The sequence below is a fragment of the Strix aluco genome, chromosome 14, assembly GCF_031877795.1.
Source record: "Strix aluco isolate bStrAlu1 chromosome 14, bStrAlu1.hap1, whole genome shotgun sequence".
NCBI lineage: Eukaryota > Metazoa > Chordata > Aves > Strigiformes > Strigidae > Strix > Strix aluco.
Window position 1 is genome coordinate 1625931 of NC_133944.1, and position 26170 is coordinate 1652100.

At 47.2% G+C, this 26170-nt stretch overlaps 1 protein-coding gene across 2 annotated transcripts in view; it reads right to left on the reverse strand.

The window, feature by feature from the left end:
- Window positions 1–174: 174 nt before the first annotated feature.
- Window positions 175–26170, reverse strand: part of SPG7 (SPG7 matrix AAA peptidase subunit, paraplegin) — a 33802-nt gene continuing 7806 nt past the window's right edge. The window contains exons 4-17 of one of the 2 annotated variants that reach the window (XM_074839236.1): window positions 25601–25851; window positions 24463–24602; window positions 21791–21893; window positions 20140–20265; window positions 19650–19812; window positions 18692–18865; window positions 12338–12462; window positions 11054–11156; window positions 9915–10025; window positions 6499–6614; window positions 5186–5342; window positions 4506–4669; window positions 3379–3456; window positions 175–1694 (exon numbers count right to left, since the gene is read on the reverse strand). In XM_074839236.1, coding sequence (XP_074695337.1) covers window positions 1485–1694; window positions 3379–3456; window positions 4506–4669; window positions 5186–5342; window positions 6499–6614; window positions 9915–10025; window positions 11054–11156; window positions 12338–12462; window positions 18692–18865; window positions 19650–19812; window positions 20140–20265; window positions 21791–21893; window positions 24463–24602; window positions 25601–25851 — 2021 coding nt within the window. In that variant the 3' untranslated portion in view covers window positions 175–1484. Of the gene's footprint in view, window positions 1695–2520; window positions 3112–3378; window positions 3457–4505; window positions 4670–5185; window positions 5343–6498; window positions 6615–9914; window positions 10026–11053; window positions 11157–12337; window positions 12463–18691; window positions 18866–19649; window positions 19813–20139; window positions 20266–21790; window positions 21894–24462; window positions 24603–25600; window positions 25852–26170 lie in introns of those variants that run through there. The other variant, XM_074839235.1, reaches the window with a different exon arrangement.

Here is a 26170-nt window from a genome sequence, read left to right on the forward strand (position 1 = left end):
AGCCAGCACGGCCACGCCAGCTGCACCCCTGGAAGCCACCGAGGAGCCTGCAGTGTCCCACAAGCATCCTAGCATGGCACCGCTACAGCCAGCATCCTCGGCTCCACAGAACTGAATCCTTCCAGCAAAGGGTTTATTCAAACAGCCCAGAGCGCAGCCATGGCTTAAAAAAAATAAAATTCAAAGAACAGTAAGTTTAATCTGCTGTTGGAAAAAATTAATTCAAAGAATAAACTTGTGAAGAAACAAACAGGTTTGGGAGAAAAAAAAAAACACAACACCAAAACTTACAGGCAGTTGCATCCCAAATGTAGAAAACCCACTTCTGCCCCTAAAAGTAAGGGAAATCACCCCACCAGCACTGAGACACCCCAGGGAGGGCTCACAGCTGCGGGGACAAAGGTGGGACAGGGGAGAGGACACCTTGCAGAACATCCTCCCCCCATCATCCGGGGAGAAGAGAGGCTCTGCTCCAGCCTGACAGGGCTGTCAGACTGGGCTGGGGTCTTTCAGGTCACAGACAATCCTCAGAGTAACTCAAAGCAATAATCTTTCCTAAAGGATTAACCCAGCCTGAGCACAGCAGGCACTAATGATTTTAATGCTTTCCCTGATGAATGGCAGACAACTACGTCAGCACAGCTTGTTCTGCAAGAGCCACGAGGACAGAGCCAGAGGAGATGCCGGGTTTTTCCTGAGGCTCCCCCAGGGACACACCGGCTTCTGCTCCCGCTCTGAGCCAGCGGCACTACCCAACGCTCTTCCAACCTGTAAAACCAGAACCACTCTCCGCACATCACACTGTGGGGCTATGGTGGGTTCTGCAACACAGGTTTTCCTCAAAGAATTTTTGCTATAAAAAACAAATATAAGTTATTGGCCAGGGAGAAGAAAGCTTGTCCTGTGCAACTTCATTGCTATAATAAGATTCAGATGTGCCAAAACACATATCCACATCTTGACACATTCCACAGACACAGCAGCACATTGTGGACAGTTTGTTCTAGCGAAGTTTGCTTTTTAATTTTTTGGTTTTATGTTCAGCAGCAGAGGTGACCAAAGGTTACAGCAGTCACACAAGAACTACAGCACCTCAGCCTCGCATGAGTGTCACCGAAGGGGACGTTCCTGCTCCTGCCGTGTCACACGGCATAGCGAGAGGTGGCTTACAAGGACTCCACAGGACCTTTCACCCTCAGGAACACGTACACCACTCCTGTGTACGAGAAATCTTTCCAGCAGATTACTTACCCAGCTCCTAATCACTACTACCCTGCTGAGAAGCAATTTCAAAATTCTAAGGAGTTCTCCTTCCTGCAGGAAAAAGCTCATTAAAAGAGCCGACATAGCCATCCCTTAATTTTTGATAACGGCAGCACAGAGCTCCCCTGCTCAGTCATCCTTGATTCTGGAGCTGAAAAGGGAGAGGGTCTGCGTCCAAAACAAGCCTCTAGAGTCCTCCTGTTCCACATCAGGAGTAGGCTTCATACTGGTCTCAGGCGTGGTTCCTCCTCCTCCTCATGGTTTGGTGGCTGCTGGGGCATTTCTTCGTCTCTTGTGTCTTGCTTGTCTCTCTCTGCCTGAAGCCAGCTCTGAGGAGCTATCATTTTCTTTGGCCCATAGGGTGGAGGCCCAATCAAAGCTTCAATGTCATCATAATTTATCACTTCTTTCTCCAGGAGGGCATGAGACAGCTAGAAAGAGTAAATAAGGCATAATGAGGCGCAGGCGTTCGAAAACGACCTCTCTGAACTGATCTGAACTCTCCCTGCCAGCTCAACAGCTGGATGCAGCGCGTGCTGCAGCCCATGAGGAGCAGCCCCTTGGCCACCGCACCATGGGCGGGGGGACCCGAGAGCCTGCTGGAGCCAGGACAAACTTCTCCAAGCTGCCGGCTGCCTTCACAAGAGCACGTTTGGCCAGGAATATGACTAGAGGCAGTAAAGCTTTAGGGAATGATTCTGTGAGTTGGAACTGCAGGAACAATTAAAGATGTGCCTTTCCTGCCACTGTCGCTGCACCTGTAGCTCTAAGATGCCAAAGCAGCAGCAAATGAGAGCACAGTCAGACCCGTGCCCCTCCCCTGTACACACAGCACTAAGAAAGAGCCGTCTGCTCCCGCAGGCATGGGCTGAAGGTCATCACAAGTTCCTCTCCAGAAAAGTTGAGCTCTCTGGCCGCTCTGCCAGCAGAAGGACGGTGCTTGAGCAGCAGGTGGTTGTCAAACAGCTCAATTCTGCTGACAAGCTGCGACACGCTGGCCTGACAACTGAAACATTTACTCTGTAGGTAGTTTGGCTGAACTTAAAAGTTTTCCTGTGATGAGCCTCTAGCAAACATCTGATTGCTGTTAAATGAAAGCATTGGAACAGAGGAGGCCTGCAGAGAGGAGACCCCCTCACCACCCCTGCCTTCAGAGCACTGTCCCGGGGATGGGGCTGCGATACGGCCAACAGCAGGGTGTCCGAGCCAGCAAGCTCTGACTACCTTACTATGCACAGGAGGCCTGCAGTTGCATAGCTGAAGGGTTTTTTAGTTGTTTAAAAACAGGATTTAAGGAAAAGGATTGTCTTATTTGCAGAACATGTAACACTAAGTTGACTCCTGGTCATTCTGGATGTTAGGGACTGGATTTCTGAAGGAAAGATCAAGTAGATACGTGGGGTGCTGTGACCTAAGTGTGGCTCAGCCCAGAGCGATGGGTACAGGGCTCCTGGCAGAGGTGTGGGGACATGCCAGGGTGACTGGCTGGGGGACTCTCAGGACACAAAGGGGAAGAGGCAAAGCTCTACCTCTGCAACAAGGATTCCTTGGTATAGGAGGTATCAAGGAGCTGGCAGGCGAACACTGCCTGGAGTCACCAGAAAGCATCAACCAGCACCAGTCAGACAGGTCCCATATTCTTTCACCAAAGCCAGAAACAGTCCATCTGATTCCTGCGCATCTGCAGGACCTGGAAGGATGAGCTGTTCCTGCCTCCACAGGCTTCACAAAAAGGGTCACCGTCTGCTCTCCAGGAAATCGCACCGCCAAGAGGCTAGCAGAGAAGTGCAGGGAGGGACACAAATCTGAGCTTTGATGGCTTCCACAGAGCACTCCTCCTCCTCTACCCTGCAAATACCAGCTGGTGTCAGGAGGCAGACTACTCGCTGTTGGAAAAGGCACACATTGCTCCCTGTGCCTGCTCCTAATCTGGGGGATATGCAGCAAACAGACATTTGTTCACGACACGAGCCCCAGCACTCCCACTACAAGACTTTCTAGGACCACAGAGACACTACAACAGCTGAGCTACAGAGCACAGAAAGCAGCAAGGCAAAAACGCCAGTTAAAAAAAACAAAACCAACAAACAAAACCCCCACACAACTCCAACTTACTGTTTGCAGCTTGTCCCGGTTCTCCAATAAGAGTTTTTCTGTGCGCCTGTAAGCCTGAGCCACCAGGACTTTCGCTTCCTAGAAGACAGTAACAAGAAGAGAGATTTGGAGTGTAGGTGGCAACACACACAACGTGGATAAACAAGGAGAGCACTGAGGGATGGATGAGCCAGGCAGAAAGTGCTCCCGTCAAGAGAAAATAGAGATAAACCGTTTGAAAAAAAGCTAAAGGAAGACTCGTGATAAGGAACAGTAAACGCCTGCACAAGCACAACTCTTCAGTAGAGTCCCAGCTGATGGGAAATGAAGTCTAATTAAAGAGGCTGTCCAGTGGCAAAAGATGCAGCTCAGCAGAAATCCCAGGGAAACACAACCACGGTGCTTCTGAAGCAGTTTTTTCATTTCCAGCTATCTGACTTTTCAACTAAGACAATGTTGTTTTTTTCGGTAACGAAGCCCAATTTCCTGTCAAAACAAGCTAACATTTTCCAGTCAGTCAGAACTATCGTTTTGGCTAGATAGTCTCTGATCTGGGAAGTGGAGACATTTAAATTGTGCAGCTGAGGCTTTAAGACACAGGTTTTTTGTAATCTAGGCATTGCACAGCCATGCTTAGATCTACATGGGACTCCTGCAGGCCTGCAGAGACTTCATGCCAGAGAATCTCTCCCTAGCTGGGTATTTGTCTGCAGTTCCACAGCAATCCCCCAGTCTCCCCAAATTATTCCTCCTTCCCTCCCAAGGCATTTCTCCCTCTCTCCAAACATCACATTTGCACCTCCTGGCTCCCAGAAGCTCACAAGGGTCTTGCCCACACTGGAGCCAGGACTGCAGCTTTCAGAGGCGGTTTTAGGCATTGCAGCGTGTTTCACAGCCGCTCGCTGCAACTGCGGGCAGCACAGTGCTATGGGGCTGAACTCACAGCTGTGTCTGATTGTGCCTGTTCCTAATGCCTCCCTGCACACTCCTAATACACCGTAACAGAACAGTTAAGTGCTCAGTTGTTGAAACTTACTACTTAATGGCCCACAGAAAAAAATGCAAATTGTTTGGGTGCAAGTTACTCGCATTTTTTCACCGAATTGCAGAAAGTAAGGAACAATCAGGAACACCAAGGGTGGCCTTACGTGGTCCATCATTTGCTGAAGGCCCTGGCTGAAAGGGCGACGGCCGATTCCAGCTGCACTCTCCAGGTCCGGGAAGGAGACCTGCCCAATGCTGGGCACCATCCCGTACTGCTTCACCATGGAGTAGGCTATCTTGGTCACCTTCTTCAGGTCATCCTGTGCTCCTGGGCAGGAAAGAGAGATGCGATGCTTGTCAGCTCAGAGTCAAGTATAAGACAAGCGCTTCCTGCACAAACACATGGAAAGACCAGAGGAGCCCAGGGAGGGGAACACTCCACCTGCTGATGGACCCTCCTACACGTGCGGCACAACCCATGCACGACTGAGTGCATCTATGGTAGCTAGCTCGTGTGGAGTACTTACCCCTTTGGATACAACTAGTTGGAAACACCACACAAAGCTCTAGGCCCTCTTGTGAGGCAAGAGTCTCACCGGGTAATTGCATCTGTGGCCACAGGCTTTGGGACAAGTCTAAGACACCACAGCAGCAGCCAGAAGCAAGACCTCCGCACTCCCAGACGCGAGCCCAAGATCAAACCACACAATCTGACATGTGTTCTTCTCAGCATGGGGAACCTCCATTTCTTGCCCAAGGGTGATCACTTGGGCAGAGCAAGTGCAGAAGTTCAGGCTCTTTTAGCACAATCTCCACCTGCCTGTGCCAGGGTCTGGCTCCTCACCTGTAGTGACTTTATTAAAGGTGATGGCCTCGGACACTCTCCCCCCCAACGCCATGCACATCCTCTCCAGCAGCTGTTCCTTGGTGAAGAGGTACTGCTCTCTCGGAAGGATCTGGGCAAATCCAAGAGCTGCGTTTGTTCGAGGGGCTATGGAAACCTGCAACACAGAGCAGCTCCCTCACTTCAAAGCACAGAAGAGCTCCCAATGAGAGCAGCAGAGGCAGAACAGGAAGAGGTCTGCAATCCCAGTGAAATCTGTCACCAGCGATGGTGCAAGCTGACCTGCAGAGACACAGCCAAGGGCTGCAGTGTCACCATTCCTGTACTGAAGGCTCTGCCTTCACAGCTACAGACACACTCTTTCTGCCACTTTCTGCTCAAGAAATGAAAAGGAAATTGTCCTTAACAGGAAGCCAGTGAAATCCTGAGATTTAGGAGTTGCTTTGGAGGGTATAAGCTAAACAGACTGAGAGTACCTGGAGAAAAGATAGGATGTCTTCAGAAAATAAGAGTCATTTCCCCTCCACATTAAATGAGAGTAATTAACAACAGTTCAGCTTATACAACAGGTCGTTCAGAGTGAATTTGCTGCTGGTGGCAAGCCAAGGAGCTGCCACACTTGTCATTTCCACTCCCCACCTCCCCCCAGTCAAGGCTTTTGGAGGAGGAGATGTGCAGGGGAAAGGACACACCCTGGGGTGCCAAAGAGAGGCCTTTCCCTACAGAGAAGGGCTTCAGGCAGGCAAACTCTCAAACAAGCCAATCAGAGGAAAAAAAACCAACCAAAAACATGTCTCTCCATCAGCACCAGAGCAGCTCCTGCAACAGTAGCTTTGCTGCCTGCAACATGCTGGCAAGCCATGGCAGGGAGAGATCACGCACGCGTGGAGCATCGCTTTGCGCCTGGAGGAGGTGTGTGAACGGAGCAGCAGCATCAGGAGACTCAGTTGCTCCAAAGAGCTTTACAGTCGGCTTTTAACTGCAAGGCTTCTCCTACAGCTGGTTAATCAGCTTTGCACCATCACTGTCATAGATGGAGCTGAATAATGGATGTCTCGGGGACATGGTTCAGTGGTGGACTCGGCCATGTTAACGGTTGGACTCGATGACCTCAAAGATACAGAATCATTCTGTATTTGCCATTTATTTTGCTGCAGTATTTACAGCTCCAAGCTCATGGAGGCCAGGGTAACACAGCAGAATTCAACACGAGCACTACAAAAACAATTAACCCATCTCAGATAGGGGAACCCCAGAGGACTCCTCCCACCCAGCCACAGGCTGCACTCCCCAACAGCTGGTGGCGGCGTTACCTTCATCACCGCCTCGGTGTGCTCCAGCAGCCAGCCCACCAACGCGTGACCCGACTCATGGAACGCCACAACCTTCCTCTCTTCGGGTGACAAGATTTTGCTTCTTTTGGCAGTGCCTGCAGGAACACAGATGAGGGTTTGGTAAGGTAGCTGGCAACAGGCGTGATCTCGTACAGCTAAGTGCACAAGCTAGCCTGAACAGCCAGCCAGCTTCATATCGCACTGTCTAGGGAGAGGTGGTAAAAAGCCCTTTAAGTCCAAGCTGTGGAAGGTGCTCTCTATCCCTGCGGAAGAAAGCAATCTGTGCTTGGACTGCTTGAAAACACTGGCAGAAACTTATCCCCCTTCTCCTCCTTACAACAGACTTAATCATTAGACAAATAATTTAACATTTGATTAGCACACAGTTCTAGAACGCAAAGCTCCGTTCTGTTCCCAGCTCTGGCACGTTACGCTCTGCCCAGGGGACAGATGTGCAACAAGTCAGCCTACCGTTTGGAAAGAAAACCCCAACAAACCGAACCCCAAAACAGAGACTAGCTAGAGTATCATACTGATGGGTCTTTCAGTCCCTTAGGCAGAACACAAGCAGCAAGATGTTCCATTATATATAAGAGAGGTCCCCGCTGAGATTCTGGTGTATTAGGAGTGTTCAAATAAGCAAAAGACCAAGAGTATACACAAAATTCTTTCTCCAGACCCTGGAAATGTCTCTGATTACACATGGCATGCTCCGTATGAGCTTATTCCCAGGCTCCTGAGAACTAGGAAATTAAGCCATAACTCACACTTAGTACTTCCTCCAAAAAGGTGATTTTTGAAAGTGTCTATTTTCCAACCCAATAGTCTGTAACGCAGAATAAGTCCAATTAGGATTTAAAAAAAAATGCTGAATGGAAGTAAAACTTCTAGCACGCAGAAAATATGTTACCTACAGAATACACTGCAATATCAAGCACTCATTATAGCTCTGCACTTTGAATGCAAAAAGGCACCAGCACTTTAAAGCTGATGTCTCCGCACAGCGCCAGCAGCAGTGGGGGGGTAGAGCAGGCAGAGTCAAGAGCAGCATTATACCAAGCTTGCTTGATGTCTTGGAAAACAACATTCTATTAACATTAATTTTTAAACAAAGTCAAGAGCTTTATTAAACAAGGAAACAGCAAAATTAGTGTGGCAGATCTTGTAAAATTACTGCTCAGGGACCCTGGAAACCACTGTGCCCTGCAAGGCATGATGGTGATGGAACAGCAGATTAATTGCAAGAGCCTTGACTTTCATCAGTCAGTCCCTTCCCCTGCCTTCAGCAGCGTGTGCGCATGTGCCTGTATTTCTCTTTCTGTAGAAAATGCACATACTATATATATACACACACATATATATATACACACACGCACTTAAATTCTGGAAGCGTTCCTGTCAGCCCACCCAGGGGGGAGGGACTGTACTCTTTGCAGTAGCACACAGTGTGCCTACAAAGACTATTTCTTTTCCTACATAAACTGATCTCCAAGCAGGAAAGTTCTCTGAAGGCCTGTACTGATCCCATTTATGAGACAAACAACCCAGGAAATGACTCTGGTGCGTCTCTGCTGGCCTAACACAGCGTACACAAACCCCACCAAGAAAATGGGCTCCGCTACATCTTCTAAAGCAACCCCTAAAAGCCTCTGTGCACTCAGCAGGTTTCCTCCCTCACTCCCAGGAGACCTGACTTACTGCTTTCTGTTCCCAAACTAAAAACACAATGGGGACTACCACAGAGAGAAGTTCTTACTCCTCCCTTACAGCAACACAAAGCTTCAAGGCTGACAGGGCCTCTGGACTTGCAAAGTTCTCTTTTGATTCCACACCACTCTTATTAAAACCAGAAGCTTATAATGGAAAGCACAGTAATATCTTCTTTCTTTCAAGAAAAGCTTTCATAGCAACTGAAATGCCCTCTGGATTGTGAAACCCAGAAGCATTCCTGTTACATGGCGAGGGTACATTTAATATATGGGCCTGAAGGGTTGTTTGGGGTCTTTTAGATTTGGTCTATAAAAAATAGCCAGGTCCTGCTAATATGAAAGACTCTGATTAAGCAATAAAAAGACTATGGCCTCCTACAAGCCACAGAGCCTTAGTGAAGCAAGTCAGCTTGTCAGCAGTGAAACTGCTGAAGGCCATGCCCTGCAGTGCCCCACCACATCAATCCCAGATACCCTCCTAGCACACATCCCCCGTGGCCTTACTTGCTTTCTGTCTTATCTTCCCAGTCTGGGGAACTAAGGCAAGGGTGGAATTCAGAAAGAAAAGCCAAGTGAATCTCTGCAAATTCGGGGCTTTCTCTCCTGCAGATGGGAAAGCAAAGCACATCTTTTCTCTGGCTGATGAGGACTTCTGCATTACAACTAGAGTCACCTTGCTGTCCACTCCTGGGCACTGCTGAGTACAGGCTGGGCTTCGTGCAAGCGTGGCCACAGCTACCCAAAACACTCCAAGGGTTTTGCTTTTTAAGAGGCAGGTGAAACTGTCAGGAATTTTCTCAAAAATATTCTCTTAAATGAGGAACGGCTCAGGCATTTTCTGACAAAGAAAACGCTCAGGACTAAATTCCAGGATCAGGAAACAACTGACCCAGCAGAAACCTCCTCTTCCACATGCTCTACTAAGAAAAGCACAGAATGTCCGTCCGATTGTCCAGGCTCAGCCCGGTAATGACACTGCAGCCTGGAAGCACTCGTGGGTCTGATTATGAAAGCCACAGCCTGGTAACAGGGCAGTTCAGACCAAAACCCACCCGATTCAAATCGCTCAGGTGAAGTCAAGAGTTCTGGGAACTCTTTTTCCCCTTCCTGTAATACACCACTACAGGGTAATCCCCAGAGGTTCCTCTGCTGGCAATCGCACAAGCGACAGGGAAAGGCCGACAGGATGTTCTCAGAGGGAGAACAGTACTCTACTGTCTTTCAGTTTATTCTGCCAATTCATCAAAGCCTGGGCTTTGAGGCCAAAAGAAAATCTCTGATTTCTTGCTGCTGAGGATGCGTAGCCTATTTGCTATTCATGTTTATGTAGCAGGTGTCCAGAGCAACAAGAAAAAGCCAGAGATACTTCCACTCTTTTTCTTAAAAAAAACCCCAAACACAACAAACCAAACCTTTTTAAACTCAAAAAGCCATATAGATTTGAATTCCCCTCTTTACTGCCCATCTTCCCTGAGCTACATGTTCAGGCTGCCTGCAGATTCAGGCAGACAGATCCACCTGAGGTCTGGTTCGGAGAACTTTCTGTGACTATGGCATCGAAGACCCTGAGGACAGAGCACAGTTAGGACCCACCTGCCTTCCTCAAATGTAACCCTCTCACTTGAGCCTTCTCTCAAGAAGTGTGGTATGGACTAGTAGGACAACAGAAACGGCTGGGTCACTTACCTGCAAGGACTCGTTCCACAGCATATTCGAAGTTGAAAGTATCGATGGATTTGTGACCTTCTCTAGCAGCATGAAGAGCAGCTTCGTTACATATATTGGCTATGTCAGCTCCTGTAGACAAGAGTTTACAACAATTACCTTGGATTTGTTATGTGACAGATATTTCAGAGGACAGAACAGGCAAGAAAAAAATCTGGAAAAGGACCTAAGAAAGTCAAACAGCGTGCACTTTTTTGTTCCTTGGGAACAGAGAGCAAACGTAGCCCATGGTGTTTATGTTGGATTTGAACAATACAACTGCCTTGGCAATGAACGCTGCGTTGCCACACAGAGGACAGAGTTCAGCAATCAATTAACAGGCTAAAGCCAAGGCTGGGCTCTCAGCAACAGGGGAGTGGCGTGGGCAGTCGGGGTTGGCATGGGCTGCCGCACTGTTCACACGCTGACCGCACCACCTCTGCGCGGAAGAGAAACAACATCTGTTCCGAGTTTGTGTGTGTGGGTGATGGTGGCGGGGGGCTGCTGAAAGAAGTCACGAAGAGGCAGTGTGCTGGGGCCTATTAGAGGGGAAACCCAGAAAGGATATTCCAGGAACTCCACATAAACAGGAACTCTGGAGCCCCTTGCTCAGCACTGTTTCAAACTCCCAGGGACCTGCCCTGGAAACAGGCTCAACGCAGAAGCCAGGCAGAGTTGTCCAATTTCTACTCTGACCGACAAAGTAATTGTATTCATTCCTCCTATCGCTTTCCTGGTAACATATCAACTTAAGAGTCTTTCCCCTGAAGTGCAACATCTTATCCTCAACAACAGCTTGGACAGGAGAATGAGCAGTGGTTCCTCCCCTTAGGAGTTAGGAACCCAGGCATTATAAAAGTGTATTTTCCCTACCCCCACACCCTGCTAGTCCCAGAAGTTTCAGAAGATTGAAAATAGCCATGAACAATTGCTCATCAGAGCTCACCAGGGAGCTGGTTAGGTTCCCACTATTTCCATAGAGATGGAGAAGACTTGAAGGAAAAAAAAGCCCTTTAGACCAAAATACCCTGTTAAAGCTAAGCAACGCAGCAGCTCCAGCCTGAGCAGCAGAACTAGTGTAAAGCGGGCAAAGCAGCCCCCCAGGACACAGCCCGTCATACCGCTGAAGCCCGGAGTCAGTTCAGCAAGGCGCTGCGAGTAGAAGCTGGCGTCCTGGATCAGTTTGAGACCCTTCAGGTGCTGCTCAAAGATCTCTCTTCTCTCCTGCAAAGAGCACAGAGCACCTGAGCCCAGCAAGGCGTCGGAACGCAGTGGCAGGGAGCGGGGCAGGCCCCTGGCAGCGGGGACGGGGACACTGCCACCAGAGGGCAGGGCTGTCCTTACAGCTTCCAGCGCTGCAGGAGCCCTGATAAACACCCAGCGCTCAAATTCACAACAGATGTACCCAGGCTTACCCTGAGTCACTGCTTTCTCTCTCAGGGCCACTCTCCCCTCCTAACTTTCACTCTGATCTGTCTTAGCTTCTCTCTTACCATAAAAGCACTCGCAGGAAGGAGCTCTGACCGCCTCTACCTGCTCCCTTGTGTCCAAACCCCCCACCTCCCAGCTACTCAGCCTGCGACCATTTCCCAGAGGAAGGTGGGGGTGAGATGAACGCTGGCAAGTAGCCAAGGGGTGACTCATTCAGCTGGTCCAGGAGATCCTGATTAAAACAATGGGCTCCCTTGCCAGGGTTTTTCCCCTTCCTCCCTTCAGGGCAGCTGCACAGTTCATGCTTCCTGTGCCAGATTCTATCAGGCATTTAAGGTATTTTAACTGAAAACTCAGAGGACGACAGTAAAGCACAGATGGGAGAAGAAGAGCCTGTGCTGGCAGAGCAGACAGATCTTTACTGCAGCTGAGCCTATTCCCAAAACTCTGCTACAAATGTCAACACGGCAGACATGGAAGACTCCTAGTAAATGGATTTAAAAAGCATTCAGAAGCAGAAAGTCACTTAACAGGCTGCCTAAAGGAAAATGAGGAGCCTTACAAGGATAGTGAGGACAATAAACCTACAGAACAAACGGTGCTCAAGGCACACAACAGTTTAAGCTCTCACACAAGCCAACTTGCTAATTAGGTGGTTCCCAATTTCCTGGAGAGAGCACAAACATAGTTCTGCATCTGGGTGGCAGAGAACCTCACAGAAGCATTCACTACCAAAGTTCTTACCAGAGCACAAACACTTAAAACCAGGGAGTTGGTGTTTCAGAGAAACAAGCAACTGCATTAGCATGTCAAATCCTTGATTTAGAGCACGTAAGTAGGAATAAAGGCAAACAAAAGCTCACCATCTCTATCCTTGCCAAGCTCAGCCTTTGCCAGGCCTGTGAATCACCAGCAAGGACTGGGAGACCTTAGTCATCAGCATTATGGTAAGGACAGGGCAGTATGGAATATACCTGGAGCGTTGGAAGATCAATAAAGATGTGCCTGTCAAGCCTCCCAGGTCTCATCAGAGCGTTATCTAAGACATCAGCACGGTTGGTGGAAGCCAGCACTATGACATGATCTGTGGTCCCCATTCCTGTATAAAACCAAGCAAAAACAAAGGAGAAGGTTTTCACTCTCACAGATACTGCAGTGCAAGGATACAAAAGGACGGGGCAGGGCAGGATGCAGAGAATGTCTTACACAGCTTTATCACAAAGCCAGAGGGTGTTTAGGGCATCCTTCGGGGCAGCTGAGGCTGAGAAAGTGTCCTCTTCAGCCAGAAGCACAAGACAGGAAGGAGCGGCTGAGGGAACTGGGGTTGTTTAGTCTGGAGAAGAGGAGGCTGAGGGGAGACCTCATGGCCCTCTACAACTACCTGAAAGGAGCGTGCAGAGAGCTGGGGATGAGCCTCTTTTACCAAGTAATAAGTGATAGGACAAGAGGTAATGGCCTCAAGTTGCGCCAGGGAAGGTTTAGGCTAGATATTAGGAAGCATTTCTTCACAGAACGGGTTGTTAGGCGTTGGAATTGGCTGCCCAGGGAGGTGGTGGAGTCCCCATCCCTGGAGGTGTTCAAGAGGCAGGTTGACATAGCACTTAGGGATATGGTGTAGTTGGGAACTGTCAGTGCTAGATTAACGGTTGGACTAGATGATCTTCAAGGTCCTTTCCAACCTAGATGATTCTGTTCTGTACCTCACAAGTCGCCCAGGCCAGTCTCTCTCCTTGTGGATACTCTGAAATTCCCTTTTCACTTACTTAATAAGCCTTGGCTTAAAACTTTCTTTTCTACTTCCTTTTGCCACATTTGGAAATCACTCCAACTAGAAACTCAAACAGAATCTCTCTATTCTGATGAATTAGGAGATGCCTTCTCACCCCCCAGGCTTAAGTCAGTTCCTGCTCCTTTAGCTCCAGGTTGTACAAACAATGTTTGCTGGCTGAAACAGCCTTTCCCTCCCCAATGTTTCTGCAGAAAGCCCTTTCAACTTTCATTTACTTTTAGCCTTCAGTCACAGATAGACCACCAGGATCACCAGGGAAGGGACAGGCTTGCTTCCGTTCAGCTTGGGTTAATGCAGAGAGAGGACATAGCCATGCCATGCAGCAAGGGGCATGTTACAACATGATTTGATCTTTGTCTTCTCACCCCTCTTTTATCACTCAGAAGGCACCCAGGCATACTGCACACCAGTGCAAAGACCAACCCTACAGAACTTCCACCACACAAACCACAACTGGCTCTGCAGTGATGATCAGCAGACACTGGCTCAAGCCACAGTCAGAGAAGGTTTTGTCTACAGGTCTTCAAGATGAAGGGAGCATCAGGATTTACAGGCTTTGTAAGAGCAGCCTGCAGCAGGGAGGCATCAAAGGCAGGCAGGGCTTCCTGGGGAAGCCAGAGCACCAGCAGCTGGAGGAGGGCAGAACAGGGCAGGCAGCTGGGCTACTTGGGTGGGGAGCCGGAGATCACGTTGAATCACCGAACCACACCACTTATTTATTACATTCCACCAGGTGCCCACAGGCCCCTGGGTATGAGTCACCTGCCTACAGCAGATTCAAGAGCCCTGGCATCCAGCAGCCTTCCCAGGGAGAGGACGCCTCAGTCCCATGTGCTTCCTTGGCTGCCAAGTCACACGCTGCAGAGAGGCAGCTTTGTGCACGTAAGCTGGGCGAGTTTCAGCTCTCTCCAGCTCCACCAGAAGAGCTGTCAAATGTGTCAGCATACAAGAGCTCAGCAGAGAGATTAAGGTTACAGGTAAGTCAGAGGACTGGCTCTGTCAGCTTGTGCTATAGCAAACCTCAGTCCTTCCTCCCTGCAGGATGCTGTCTCCATAAGCTCCTGGAGAGGATGAAGCCAGCCGTTCTTCGGGCATGTACTACACTGCACTCTGGAGTGTGATAAATAAGCAGAGAGACTGGCAGGCACTTGGGGGATAGCAAGCTTCACGGCAGGATTAGATGGTACAGTACATTATCTGCTTTGCAGCTGGGAAGACTCTCTTAAAATAGGTCTGACTATTAGAACAATTTTTTTTAAAAAAAGAGAACTACTGAGAGCATCCTTCTCACATCAGCTTCTGCCCCACTTGCTCTCAAGCCCGTGTCCCAGCGGTGCGAAACACTGCTCCAAGAAATCTGCAACTGCAGCCTCCGACTCGTATTACTGCTCCCGCTGCAACATCACCTGGCATGTCACAGGCTTTGCCTTCCCCAGGCAAAGATCAGCCTAAGGAACAGCCTACAAAAAACCAACACGTCAGTCACATCAACAAATGAAAAACAGCTCTGAAAATTTAGCCTAAAGAGAGCCTTTGTATCTACAGTGTTTACAAATGAAGCCACTTCAAAAGGGAAAGGATAAAAAGGGTCCACTTGAACTGGCAAGTGCTCTGCTCCCCACTGACACAGCACATTACTTTGATGGGCATCTCATCTGCATTATTACTCTGTGTTAATTCTCCAGCCATTTGTCCAAAAGGCTTTTGAACATCATCTGTGAACAGTGTCATCAAAAACGGGGCCACCTTCCAGGGAAGCCTCGGGGCCAGAAGCTGGCACAGAGCACAGACCAGGGGAGAGGTCTTGTCCGAGGACTCCAGGTGAAGAGCTGCTACCACAAGATGTCCTGCATTTTCATTCAGAAAACACAGATCAGCCCAGGACTGTCAAGCTCCTCTCAAACGCACTCAGAACAGAGGAGGTATTTGGGTCACATTCCCCTTCCACTTGTTTGATGTTTGTGAGGGATGATTTACTATTCAAACCAGGCACCTGTTTTGACAAAGACTGGAGTACATGTGTCACTCTGGTTTTAAAAACAGCTTTGGTACATAAAGGCTCCCTCCAGCGCCTCCCCTTCTCCCAGCAGACTCCCGGTGCTTCCAGAACATGAAGAAAGCTGTCAGAGCAAAGGAAACCAAGGTCGCTCGCAGGAAGAGCACTACAATTACTCTAAAATCTGCGTACCAGAATTACCGAGTATCAAAGTGCACATTCATCCCATACAGCTTCACATAATGGCTTCTTTCTCGGCGTCCTCATCCTTCCTCCAGCCTGCAGAGCAGGTTCCGTATAGTCTGACCCTCCTTTTCTTCCTCTACCTTACCTCTGAGTAATCTCATTCGAACACACAGATTCAACAATCACCACTGATGACTCACAGATCTACTTTTGTGCACGATTTTTTTTTTTTTTCAAATTAATAGCTAACTCGTTCTATGGTGTTGCCTTGCAGAACTTCAACCATCAATTTAAGCTAAAGACAGCTCAAACAGAGCTCTCAACCTTCCATTTCAAGGCTTCCTCGTTACAAACACACACCACTCCGCTTGGGCTTGGGTAGAACCGTTAACCTCCTCAAAAACCTTATTGACTATCCTGAAAACCATTCTGCCGTGATGCACATAGCACTTCAGTGTTTGTTTAGGTAACATGCTCCGTTAGATAACATTTCAGTAACATGTGCCAAGAGCACTGCTGATGAGTACAAGCCAACAGCAAGTCCGTGTTTCTTGTACCAGCCTGACAGTCCTTGCCAGCTGTCTCCCATTTGACACTGTAAACTCCTTGGGCTATTTTTTTAGTGTGTGTTTGATAAAGCACTTAGCAAAATGAGGGACTTAGTACATGATCTGTATGAGACACAAATAAATAATGAGACAATATAAATTTAAAAATAAACTAGGCAGCACAGAGCAAGCAAAGGTCTATTAGATTACATATTGAGGGTAATATTTACCTTCTAAACTCACTTTTCTAGCAGAGTTGCACCCTAATTTCTGAATTGAGCCTCACCAAGAAAGCACTCTAGAAACCATGCCTAATTTCTACAGATGGGAGGAAGTCAGACACTTTCATTTTTAGTACAGAGATGTGGATTGTACTGACTACATATTCCTGAACAGACAGATGGGCCTCCATTTAATTCAGCGTTAACCTGTTGCCAGCTCACCCTACAACTGTCAGGAGGAAAAAAAACACCCAGCCAAGCCAGGATTGCTGTTCTGTGTGTTACTACTGGCCTTTTCTGTCGAGACTACTATACATATACGGCTGTAAGCAGTTATATTCACTCCAAGTATATTTACGTGCTTGGCCAAGTTGTCTAAATCAGTGCATGTGCAAAGTCCCAGGGAGCTGCATACATGAATTCCAGGTGATTTCTGGTATCTACAGAGCACTGTGTGTTTCAAGCACGTTACCCTGATAAACAGATTCCTGTCTGGTTGTTTAGGACCTACTTAAAGCTCGTTCCTCTCCTTCAAAAACTTCATGGCACGTGTGCTGCAGCAGAGAGAGGCCTGGAGGGTCTCTACAGCAGGACCTCTCCACCCTGTCTGTACCATGCTGTGCTCCTGCTTACAATTCCTCCTCCTCCTGCAGCAAGGGCAGAGATCCAGAATTATAGATCATCTTGTGTGCAGTACAGAGGAACATCTACCCTCTGCTGAAAGCATTTTTACAAGTCCCAGCTTCTCTCCTTGAAAAAGTGAGGGCTGACTCCAGAGCAATCTCCAGAAGGCAGCCTTGCTCTGAACTGTAGGACGTGCTCTACTTCAGCAGGGCTGCATCGCCATTTCACAGCAAGCATTCAGTAAAAAAGCAGTTTTAACCCCTTTGGCAAAGGCTGGAGGAAGGGGGGCGCTTTTAGTGGAGGGAAGCTTTTAAATTTTCATATAGAGTGCGATGAGACAACAAGTGTCAGTTACAGTCAAGGGAAAAGGCAGGTCTGTTCGACAAACAGCAGGCTGATACGAACACTCCCCGATGAGCAGGTAGTTACTGCTTACCCTGCTCTGGAATAAGAAGATTTAGCAACAGAAACATCACACGTTGGGTCAGTGCTGCAGGCTCTGACAGAGTTATGACTAAGAATAGCCAAAGGAATATTCTTTTTGGCACTTGTGTGAAAGTGCCTGAGAAAAGGGCCGATTCCAGATCCAGTACAGCCAGAAACCATCCAGAAGTGTGGCATCAAACCAGGGCTTGTTTGCAAAGCTTAGCTCACAGTTTAGATAGGGATCCTGTAGTCAGGCAGGCAACGTGAGAATAAGTCAAAAGGATGGGAGAATTGATACATTAAACTGCTTATGTCCCTCTGGGATAACTAAACTTTAAGCCTTAACAGGCTTTAAAGCACTACCTGTCTTAGAATACAGCAAGCATCCAACAACATTTAATGGCCAGCTGGACCTAAATGTTACCCTCTGCAGACAGCAGTGCCCTTGCTGCCAATTCATTTTCTTTTGGTTCCCCAGTACTGTAAACAATTCTTCTGCAATTGCCAGTGGGAAAACATACTCCCGAATTGAAGTCATTTACTACAGTAAGAGTCTTTGGGGTTGCTGCCCTCTGCCAGCCGTGATCTCTAATACACATTTTCTGTTGATTTTATTAGCAGGTGGATGCTCACGTGGCTGTTGGTGCAAATTCACTTTGGATGTGACACTACACTCTCCTCTGACTCATGGTTTTCAGTAGTCACAAAACCAGTTTGCTCTGGGGTTTTAAAATTTACTACATTTAGCCCCAAACCCTTAAAAGCCTACAGAAATGTCTAGATTTCAGGAGGGTTCTCTCCACAACTTAGTCACAGCACATGCTCAGAAATCTGTCCTGAGCCCAATCACTCCCTTCGGCACCATCAGCTCTGAAGCAGCCCGGCCTAACTAAGGGACAGATGGAGAGACACACGACAGTGCTTTCAGAAGCAGGGACTAACGATGGGGTACATGACTTCAGACTGGTGCCTGAGGAGATTCCTAAGGGTTCTGCAGGAAACCCTGGGTCAGTATGAAGCAAGTACTGGGCACACAACTTACACAAACCCGGTGCTGAACAGCAGCTGCTGCTGCTTTTCCTCTGCACCCAGTGCAGCAGCTGGTGAAGGGGAGAAAGAATAGAGAAAGGATTCACTTCAAGTGAGCGATACAATGACCTCAAACCAGAGCAAGGCCAGCCAAGGCCACACTGGTGTCCTCACAGGAGAAAAACATCCTGACTTTCAGGGCCACAGCCCCTTCACTAAGCAGTGGTCTGAAACACAGTTATCACCTGTCATACAGATAGTCTTTTAGCAAAGGACTTGACCAAGCTGCAGTTCTGGGCTTAGTCCTGAACAGGCTGCAAAGTGCAAGCTAGTCTTGTCCAGGGAAGAGGGGAATGAGATTTGTTTCAATGCAGTGGTGATTACTTCAGCAAGAAGAGTACGCTAAAGAGGCATGGCAAGTTCAAGCAGGAAAAAGATGTACCGGACAACAGCTTGGATCGCTAAAGTGGTAAGGGCCCAACTGCTGAGAGGCAGGGAGAAATACTGACCATCCATTTCCACCAGCAGCTGGTTTAAGGTCTGCTCCTCCTCAGCGTTGGCAAAACCAGATATATTGGTCGAGCGCTTCTTGCCCACAGCATCAATTTCGTCGATGTACACAATGCAGGGTGCACGAGCCTGGGCTTCTCTGAAGAGGCTCCGAACTCGGGCAGCTCCAAGACCTACAGGGGAAGGGAAGAAGAAATGAGCCCCATAGTTAAAATTGTTTGTACAGTGGAGAATAGGATTACTAGCCCCCAGCGAGGCACCTGACACCAGGCAAACCCTCAATACATGACAGTCCCTCTCTCAACACTCCCGGCACAAAGAAATAGCCACAGAACTCCTATATTTAGTCCGGAGGCACTGCTCCTCCTGGAGCCTGCTGGCTTTTAACTGAGCTCCCAGAAACTGAGCTGCAAGGACCCCTAGAGCTGCTGTAAGAGGAGCTCTGCTCTCAGCTCCTAACATGAACTCCTGTTCCTTTCACAGGTCAGAAGCCAAAATATTCAGCATGTTCCTGTGCACTGAGCCTTGTCAGGTCTCCAGAGATCGAGGAGGAAGAAAAAAAAAAGGAGGAAGATGGAAGTACCACAGCATAAAGAGACCATATTTTCCCCATCAGCAGGGAGCAGCAGAAAACCCATTAGCATTCTCATATAAGGAAAGAAACCTCAGTCTGTGGCTTTAATAAGAGGTACAGGGAAGTCAGAGGTAACGCTTTCAGGTGAAGAACCATGGCTGTGCACTGTCAGAAAGAAACAACTAGCAATTCAGAGGGCATGCATTTTAGGTACTACATTATTAAGTACTCTCTACCACTGAAAACTTTTTACATTTTTGTTAGATATATCCAAACTCATCCTCCCAGGGTAAAACTCCATCCTTTGCAAGAGGCCCAGCCAGCACCCTCCAACTCCACAACAGACCAAGCAACCTCCACACCGCCACTCCTGAGCAGCTTACCTCCTATCACCTCCACAAACTCGGAGCCTGCCATGGCCAAAAACGGCACTTGTGCTTCTGTAGCCACGGCCTTCGCCAGCAGCGTCTTTCCACAGCCTGGTGGTCCCAGTAACAAGGCACCCTTGGGCACTTTAGCCCCAAGCTGAAGGTAGCGATCAGGACTCTGGCGGGGGGGGGAAAAAAAACGCTCTCAGATCCGCAGCTCACATGAAGCATCTGCACCAGACCACGGCCTCTCAGAGCTTCCCAATGTTATTTTTGGCCTGAGCAACTGAGTCGCTGCTAACCGGAGCAGCTACACCTGCATTCCTGTTACGGAATTGGAAATATATATTGAGTCATGCTTATCACAGCATAAAAAGCTGTCAGTTTAAACAGAGGCAGCTCAGAATCATGAAGGATGAAGAGAAGAATATACCCCCCTCCCCAGGTCAGCCATCTATCCCAGAAGACGGGTAGCAAGCACTTATTTTATTCTACTTTTACATACCTTTAAATAGTCCACAAATTCCTTGACTTCCATTTTCGCCTCATGCATTCCTGCTACATCCTTGAAGCCGATCCCTTTTCCCGATTTCCCATCCACAATGGTGAAACGAGCCATTTTCAGCTGGTTCTGTGGAAGGTAGCACAAGTACTGATGACACGCTCTGACTTTGGACAAGGCAAGTCTGGAAAGGCTGTTTGCTATGCTTTGCGAGACAGCACAGGTGTAACAAACAACACTAAAACGCCCACCAACACATCAGTGTTTTACTAACTTTTGCTTTGGAAACACTTCACAGCCAGATTGTTGACTCAAACTTTATTTATCCACATGTTGTTGGGAAGAGACAGAATAAACCTGCAGTAACAGTCCCAACGTAATTCAGCTCAAACTCCATGTCGATCAGGCAGGGATTAAAAATGTGCAGAATGCCCAAAACCTTATTTGGGATCTTCTCCCCAATTTCTAAGGATCTTCTCCCCAGTTTCTAAATGCTCTGATCCTTAATACACATGGAATAGGTATAGTTTGGAGGAACATGTATCAATGGTAAATAATTGTCAGTGGTAAATAATTACCAATACTGTCTTGTAAATGCATATAAACACTTTACACCACTGTCCAATGCTGCCATTGGTTTCCACTGCAACTCAACTCAGGACAGAACTATAGGTTCTCAAATTTATCAGACATTTCAGTCTCCTGGTGTGTGTTAAGCCACAGTGACAGTCAAAACAAGAATTTAGTTAAATGCCCTACTTGTAGCTGCTCATTATGTTCTACTGAAAACAGCTACTTGGGAATTTTTTTTTTTTTTTTTTTGAGAAGAAAGTTTATAGCTTCTTGGGCCTCGAAAACATCAGCTTATCCCAATGAAGAGTTAAACATGCAGGGCCTAGCTGTTCCCACTTAGGCAAGGGCAGAAACTAGTCCTCAAGGCCCTCATTACTCAACACTTCTTTAAAATATTCTCCTCTGAGCAGCTGCATCCCTTTGTGTAAAGAGAATCCCAAAGCCAGAAGAGAACTGCAGAGGAGACTGAGTGGGAAATTTAACAAGGGCCTGAATTCACCACATTTTCAACCCCAAATCCCTGTGGTCAATGGCAGCGCACCCCAGGCTGATTTCTACAGAGTTTCATCAGCTGATCCAGGCAAGGGTAGAAGAGGGGAGGAGGAGATTTGACTGATGTTGCAAGTGAGGCATGTGGCATGAGCGGAACAGGCCAACACATAATGAAATCCAGAATCTGAACATATTTTATAAATTGAGAACTCATTTTGCAGAAAGCAGCAATTCCTACTTCTGGCTGTATGGGAGGCATATTGGCAGGGCCCAGTGAAAAACACCATCTGCAGCTGCAAGTCATTAACAAGCTTTGAAAATAGCAGAGCAAACTGGACTGCAAAGTCACTGAGCTCAGCCCTTCCTGCCGCAGGGAAAGAAAGGGCCTCAGCTAAGGCCAGTTACTGCACAGTCTAGTCAGCTCATCAGGACAGGAAAAGATGCAAGATGTGTCAAGACTGGAGAGTTCTTGGCACCAGTTAATTCGCGTTCTGCATTGACTTTGCTGGGGGCAGGGGAGGAGATCAGGCCAGTAGAGGACACGGCTACCCACAGGCTGCAAAACAACATCAAGATCCAGGATACTCACGAAGGCGTTGAATCCTCCCACCCGGCTTGCAACCCTAATCAGGCGGAAGATGCTCCACAACATGGACACAGCCACAAGTGTCACTATCAGGGAAATGACATCGCTAAAAGGACAAAGGCAAGACAGGTACAAATTGAAGCATTTGGCCATAACTTGGTAAATATTACTCAACATAGCTATTTTCAGTATTTTAAAGGTCCTGACATTTAGGCTACAAGCACAGCAATGAGTAGACATGACTAAGAAAATGGAACCTTCACAGATATATATACACATATAAATAAAAAACAACCCCCCCAACAATCACATAACCTAAAAGGTTAAACAGAGGACACTGGCAAATACTGCTTATAGCTGTGGAAGAAATTCAACCTCACCATCCCCTTCGGAGGCATTTCTACTGATAAACAAATAGGACCTGCAGGCAGTCAAATCCCACCCAGAGAAGGATCTGCTGGGGCTGGCAGTCTGTCTGAAGGGCGCTCACTGCCGAAGATCTATGTCCAGCAGCACCAGGGAGATTCCAACTCCCCTAAATCCTGCCAGAAATCCCAGTGTGGGTCTGCCATTATGAGGCTGCTCTACCTAGTCTCGGCCCTCTCTGGTCAAGTCTCTCAGAAGTCCTGGACTCAGAAGGAAGTGCTACAGCCACCAACATCAATTTTCTGGATCCTTTGCAATACCAATTGCATTAGGAGGGAGAAGAGGAGCAGAAATGACACTGCAGGAGTAGTACAGTTAAAGACAAACATACTGAGGACAAATATCCTGCGAGCTCTGAACAAAGGATGCTTTCAATAGGAGGAAAAAGGATCATACGTCAGATGACAGGTTGAGATTTGTGGGACTCTGTTCTGCTTCACATGCCTGTGAAATCATCTGGTCTCACCACTTTTGTGTCTTATCTTCAAACTAGAAGTGCGTGTTCTGTCTCTCAGAGGGATGATTTACTGAAGCAAGGGGACCAGCATGTGCTATATACCCAGCTGCATTTGTTTCTTCTTGGCGAGAGATCCTAGGCAACACTGGAAACTGAAAGTCACCTTCAGCTTGTCAACTATGCAAACGGGATTAATCCTGAGTTCATCAAGTGCCCACATCTCAGAGTAAACTGAATCCAAGCTGCAAGAGCTCTAACTCCAGACTGAATTCTCCAGACATTCATCAAGTCTCCTGAAAGACTTCAGACCCTGTGTCTCTTAAAAAAAAAAAAAAATCAATCTCTTTCAGGTGCAGGGGAAGCAGCTTGTGTTGGTGGCTGACTAACTGTTCTGTCTACTCTTCCTGTTATACAGAAGTTTGAAAAAATTGGCAAGTTCTGAATTTCAGCTAAAGGTCTCATACTGCATGATCAATTAAAAAGTTTATCTTCATATAAGCCATGTATTAAAAATGTGCAAATGCTGTTCAGAGGACAAAATCCAGTCAAGGTATCCATTCACATACAAACATGATATTTGTTTCACATTTTTAAGGTGTCTGGGAGGAAGAATTACACACAGTGGCCACCTCCAGTGGGAAAGGCACTGCACTCCAATCCCTGGGAGCTACTACAAGTAGATGACATGTTCTGTGTGGTGCACAGGGAGGTGCCCAGGCCGTCTCAGCAGGGAACTGTAGGGCATGATGCTACCTGCTGTGAGGAATCAGCATTTCTTTACTTAGCAGACAGGGCTTCTGCACTACATCTCTCTAAGCACTTAGTTTAGAGGTCTCTAAACGCTGGAGCCTCTCCCCACACTTATGGAAAGCATCGTCCTACACCAGCGTAGCGGCCGTCAGTGATGGAGGTGGACTTGTTCAACAGCCCGGCGAGCGAGCTTCACAGGTCTGATTTGTACTCCAGACCCCAATAAATCATGTTTTGCAAAAACAAGCTGCAAATAAGCCACCCCTGCAGCAAACAGCCACAAAACACTAGTACCTCATAGGAAAGTGCAGAATAAAGCCTAGCCAGTGCTCTATAGTCTTTTGACAGATTTTCTCTCGCTCATTATAGCTTATTTCAGAATTAAAAGCTTTGAGCATTTTTTTTGTTTGTTTCAAGCAAAGGATCTTGGTTTCAGGTAAGAGAAAAGGGCTGTAAGTTTAACAGAAGTACTGCCCTCATTAAGATTTTTGTATGTTAGCATTAGAGCTGCTCTGCTCAGGACGTGGCTCACAGCTGGAGCCAGCACCAGCGCAGGCCGTCCTCTGATCTACAGCTGCTGGAGAAGCAGGCTAAAACTAGGTGTTTATTTTTACAGACTGAACCACCACCACAGGCCTTCCTCGAAGGATTTTATCAGGGGAAGGCTTGCTGCACCACCAGCATTCTCCACAGACCAGGGTGTAACATCACTTGTTGAGTCAGGATTTCTATCACATTCTGCACTTGAATAATTGATTATAAGGACAAAAAGTGCTCAGCTGCATGAAGAACACAGATTTCCTTCAGACTGGCTGTTGCATGCTGCAGTTCCAGACACCTTCTTGGGACCTTCACTTTTGAAACATTAAGGTACATCTAGAGCATGCCTGTTTCTGAAAGATAGGGCAAGTGCTCCAAAATCGAGACCACTTTTTTGTTCTATCGTTATATAATAACATTTAGTTGAAAATGACTTTTCTCTCCAAGAGAGGAATGCTGCCACCAATATAAGATCAACAGTAAGCACAAATTTGTATCATACTTTCCATAAAAGCCAGGATGTTTGTAGGAAACAGGGATTCTCTCTCTCTCATCAATATTCAGCTCATCCTCCGCAGCTCTCAGCTTCTCTTCAAATTTGTCGATGTTTGCCACCCGCATTGTGTACAACAGGGTAACGTTCTGGGGACATGCAATCAAAAGCAGAGTGTAAATATCGTTGTATAAGGATACAGCAATGAGCAGAAGTGCACAACACGGACAAGTCAGATAAAGTCAGCCTTGTGTTATACCTCTGATGCTGCATCAGTGAACTCACAAGCAGTTAAGTGACGCTAGGCTCCAAATGAACTTAGGAACACCTCTAGTCTTTTCAGCACCTTCCGAAAGCATAAAAGTCAAGAGCTAAGTCTCAGTTCTCCAGAAACAAGGAGATGCAATAACTTTGTAGGCAAACCGAAGGATGGAGTTAGTATTATAAACCCAGCGGTACTGACACCTTGGGCTCAGACAATTTTGTTCTATATATGGAAAACTACATCATGGGGAAGGAGGTGTCTTGTGCTCCACTTGGACTTCTTGGATCTCGTTTCTGTATCAGTCGGAAATTCATTTCATCCAGCAGTTTGCAAATGGATCGTTAAGTCACTGAACAAAATGGGATATAGCCAAGAACAGCATTTTAATCTCTCAAGCCAGTTTGTAATGATTCTAAGTGGCACCTCCTGGAAGCAAAAGCACATGATCAAACTCTGCTTTGTTCCCATTTTGGAAGATTTAGGAAGGAAGTCTAATGGAGTTTGACAGAACACTTGAAACTAAAATCCAAATAGGGGAAAGGTTTTGAAACAGGACCCAGTAATAAGAGCTTACAATCTTCGACACCTTCTCCCATAGCAGACTGAGCCATAGCAAAAACTATAGGATTTTTCCAGCTTTTTAGACATATGTAAGATTTTCTTCCAGGCTATTATTATTTTTCACAATTTAAACTAGAAGTCTTAGTTTCCAGGTTGATATGAGTAGCAGAAGTCCCTTTAACTTCAAATACAAGAAAGAGAAAAAATAACAAAGAGCAAATTTACCAGCTAGAGTTTTACCAAACGTATGTATTCATTAATTCAATTCTTTTCAACAGGGTAATCTACGCTCATTCATTCCAACTGCAGAAAGTCACTCACAACTTGTCCATGCGGAGTTCCTCCTGGGTGCAGATAAATTTCCACAATATCACTCTCCGGCACCACTTCGATTCTCTGGACCTCCCCCTTTGCCAGCATCTCATTCAGAAAGTAGTTCCAAGAAATGTTGGTCCCTTCTCTGTTCTCGCTGACCGTGAATCGAAACATCAGCACTATGAAAGTTATGATGAGGAGTGCCCGTAAGCGTTCAAGATGCATCTGATTTTCCCTTTTCCTGCGTTTCTCCTCCTCTTTAGAAAAAAAGATATCAGAGAAGAAAGATATGAGCATGTAATTGCAGAGCTTTCTGACCCAAAGAAGGGACAATTAAATGACAAAGACTAACACCACAGTTCCTTTTGGGGTTTTTTGTTGCATGTTTGGTTTCTCCTGAAGGACTAGACTCAGCAGCAGTACCTGACTTGCACTGCACAGGCAATTTTCTGGCGTGGCTCACAGAAGAGGTTGTGTCACTTGCCCAAGGTTATGCAAGTGAATCATTTTTTTGGATTGCATGACATTCCCAGACCTTTCTGGCTCCCAGACTGTCAGACCACAGGGCCTCAGCAG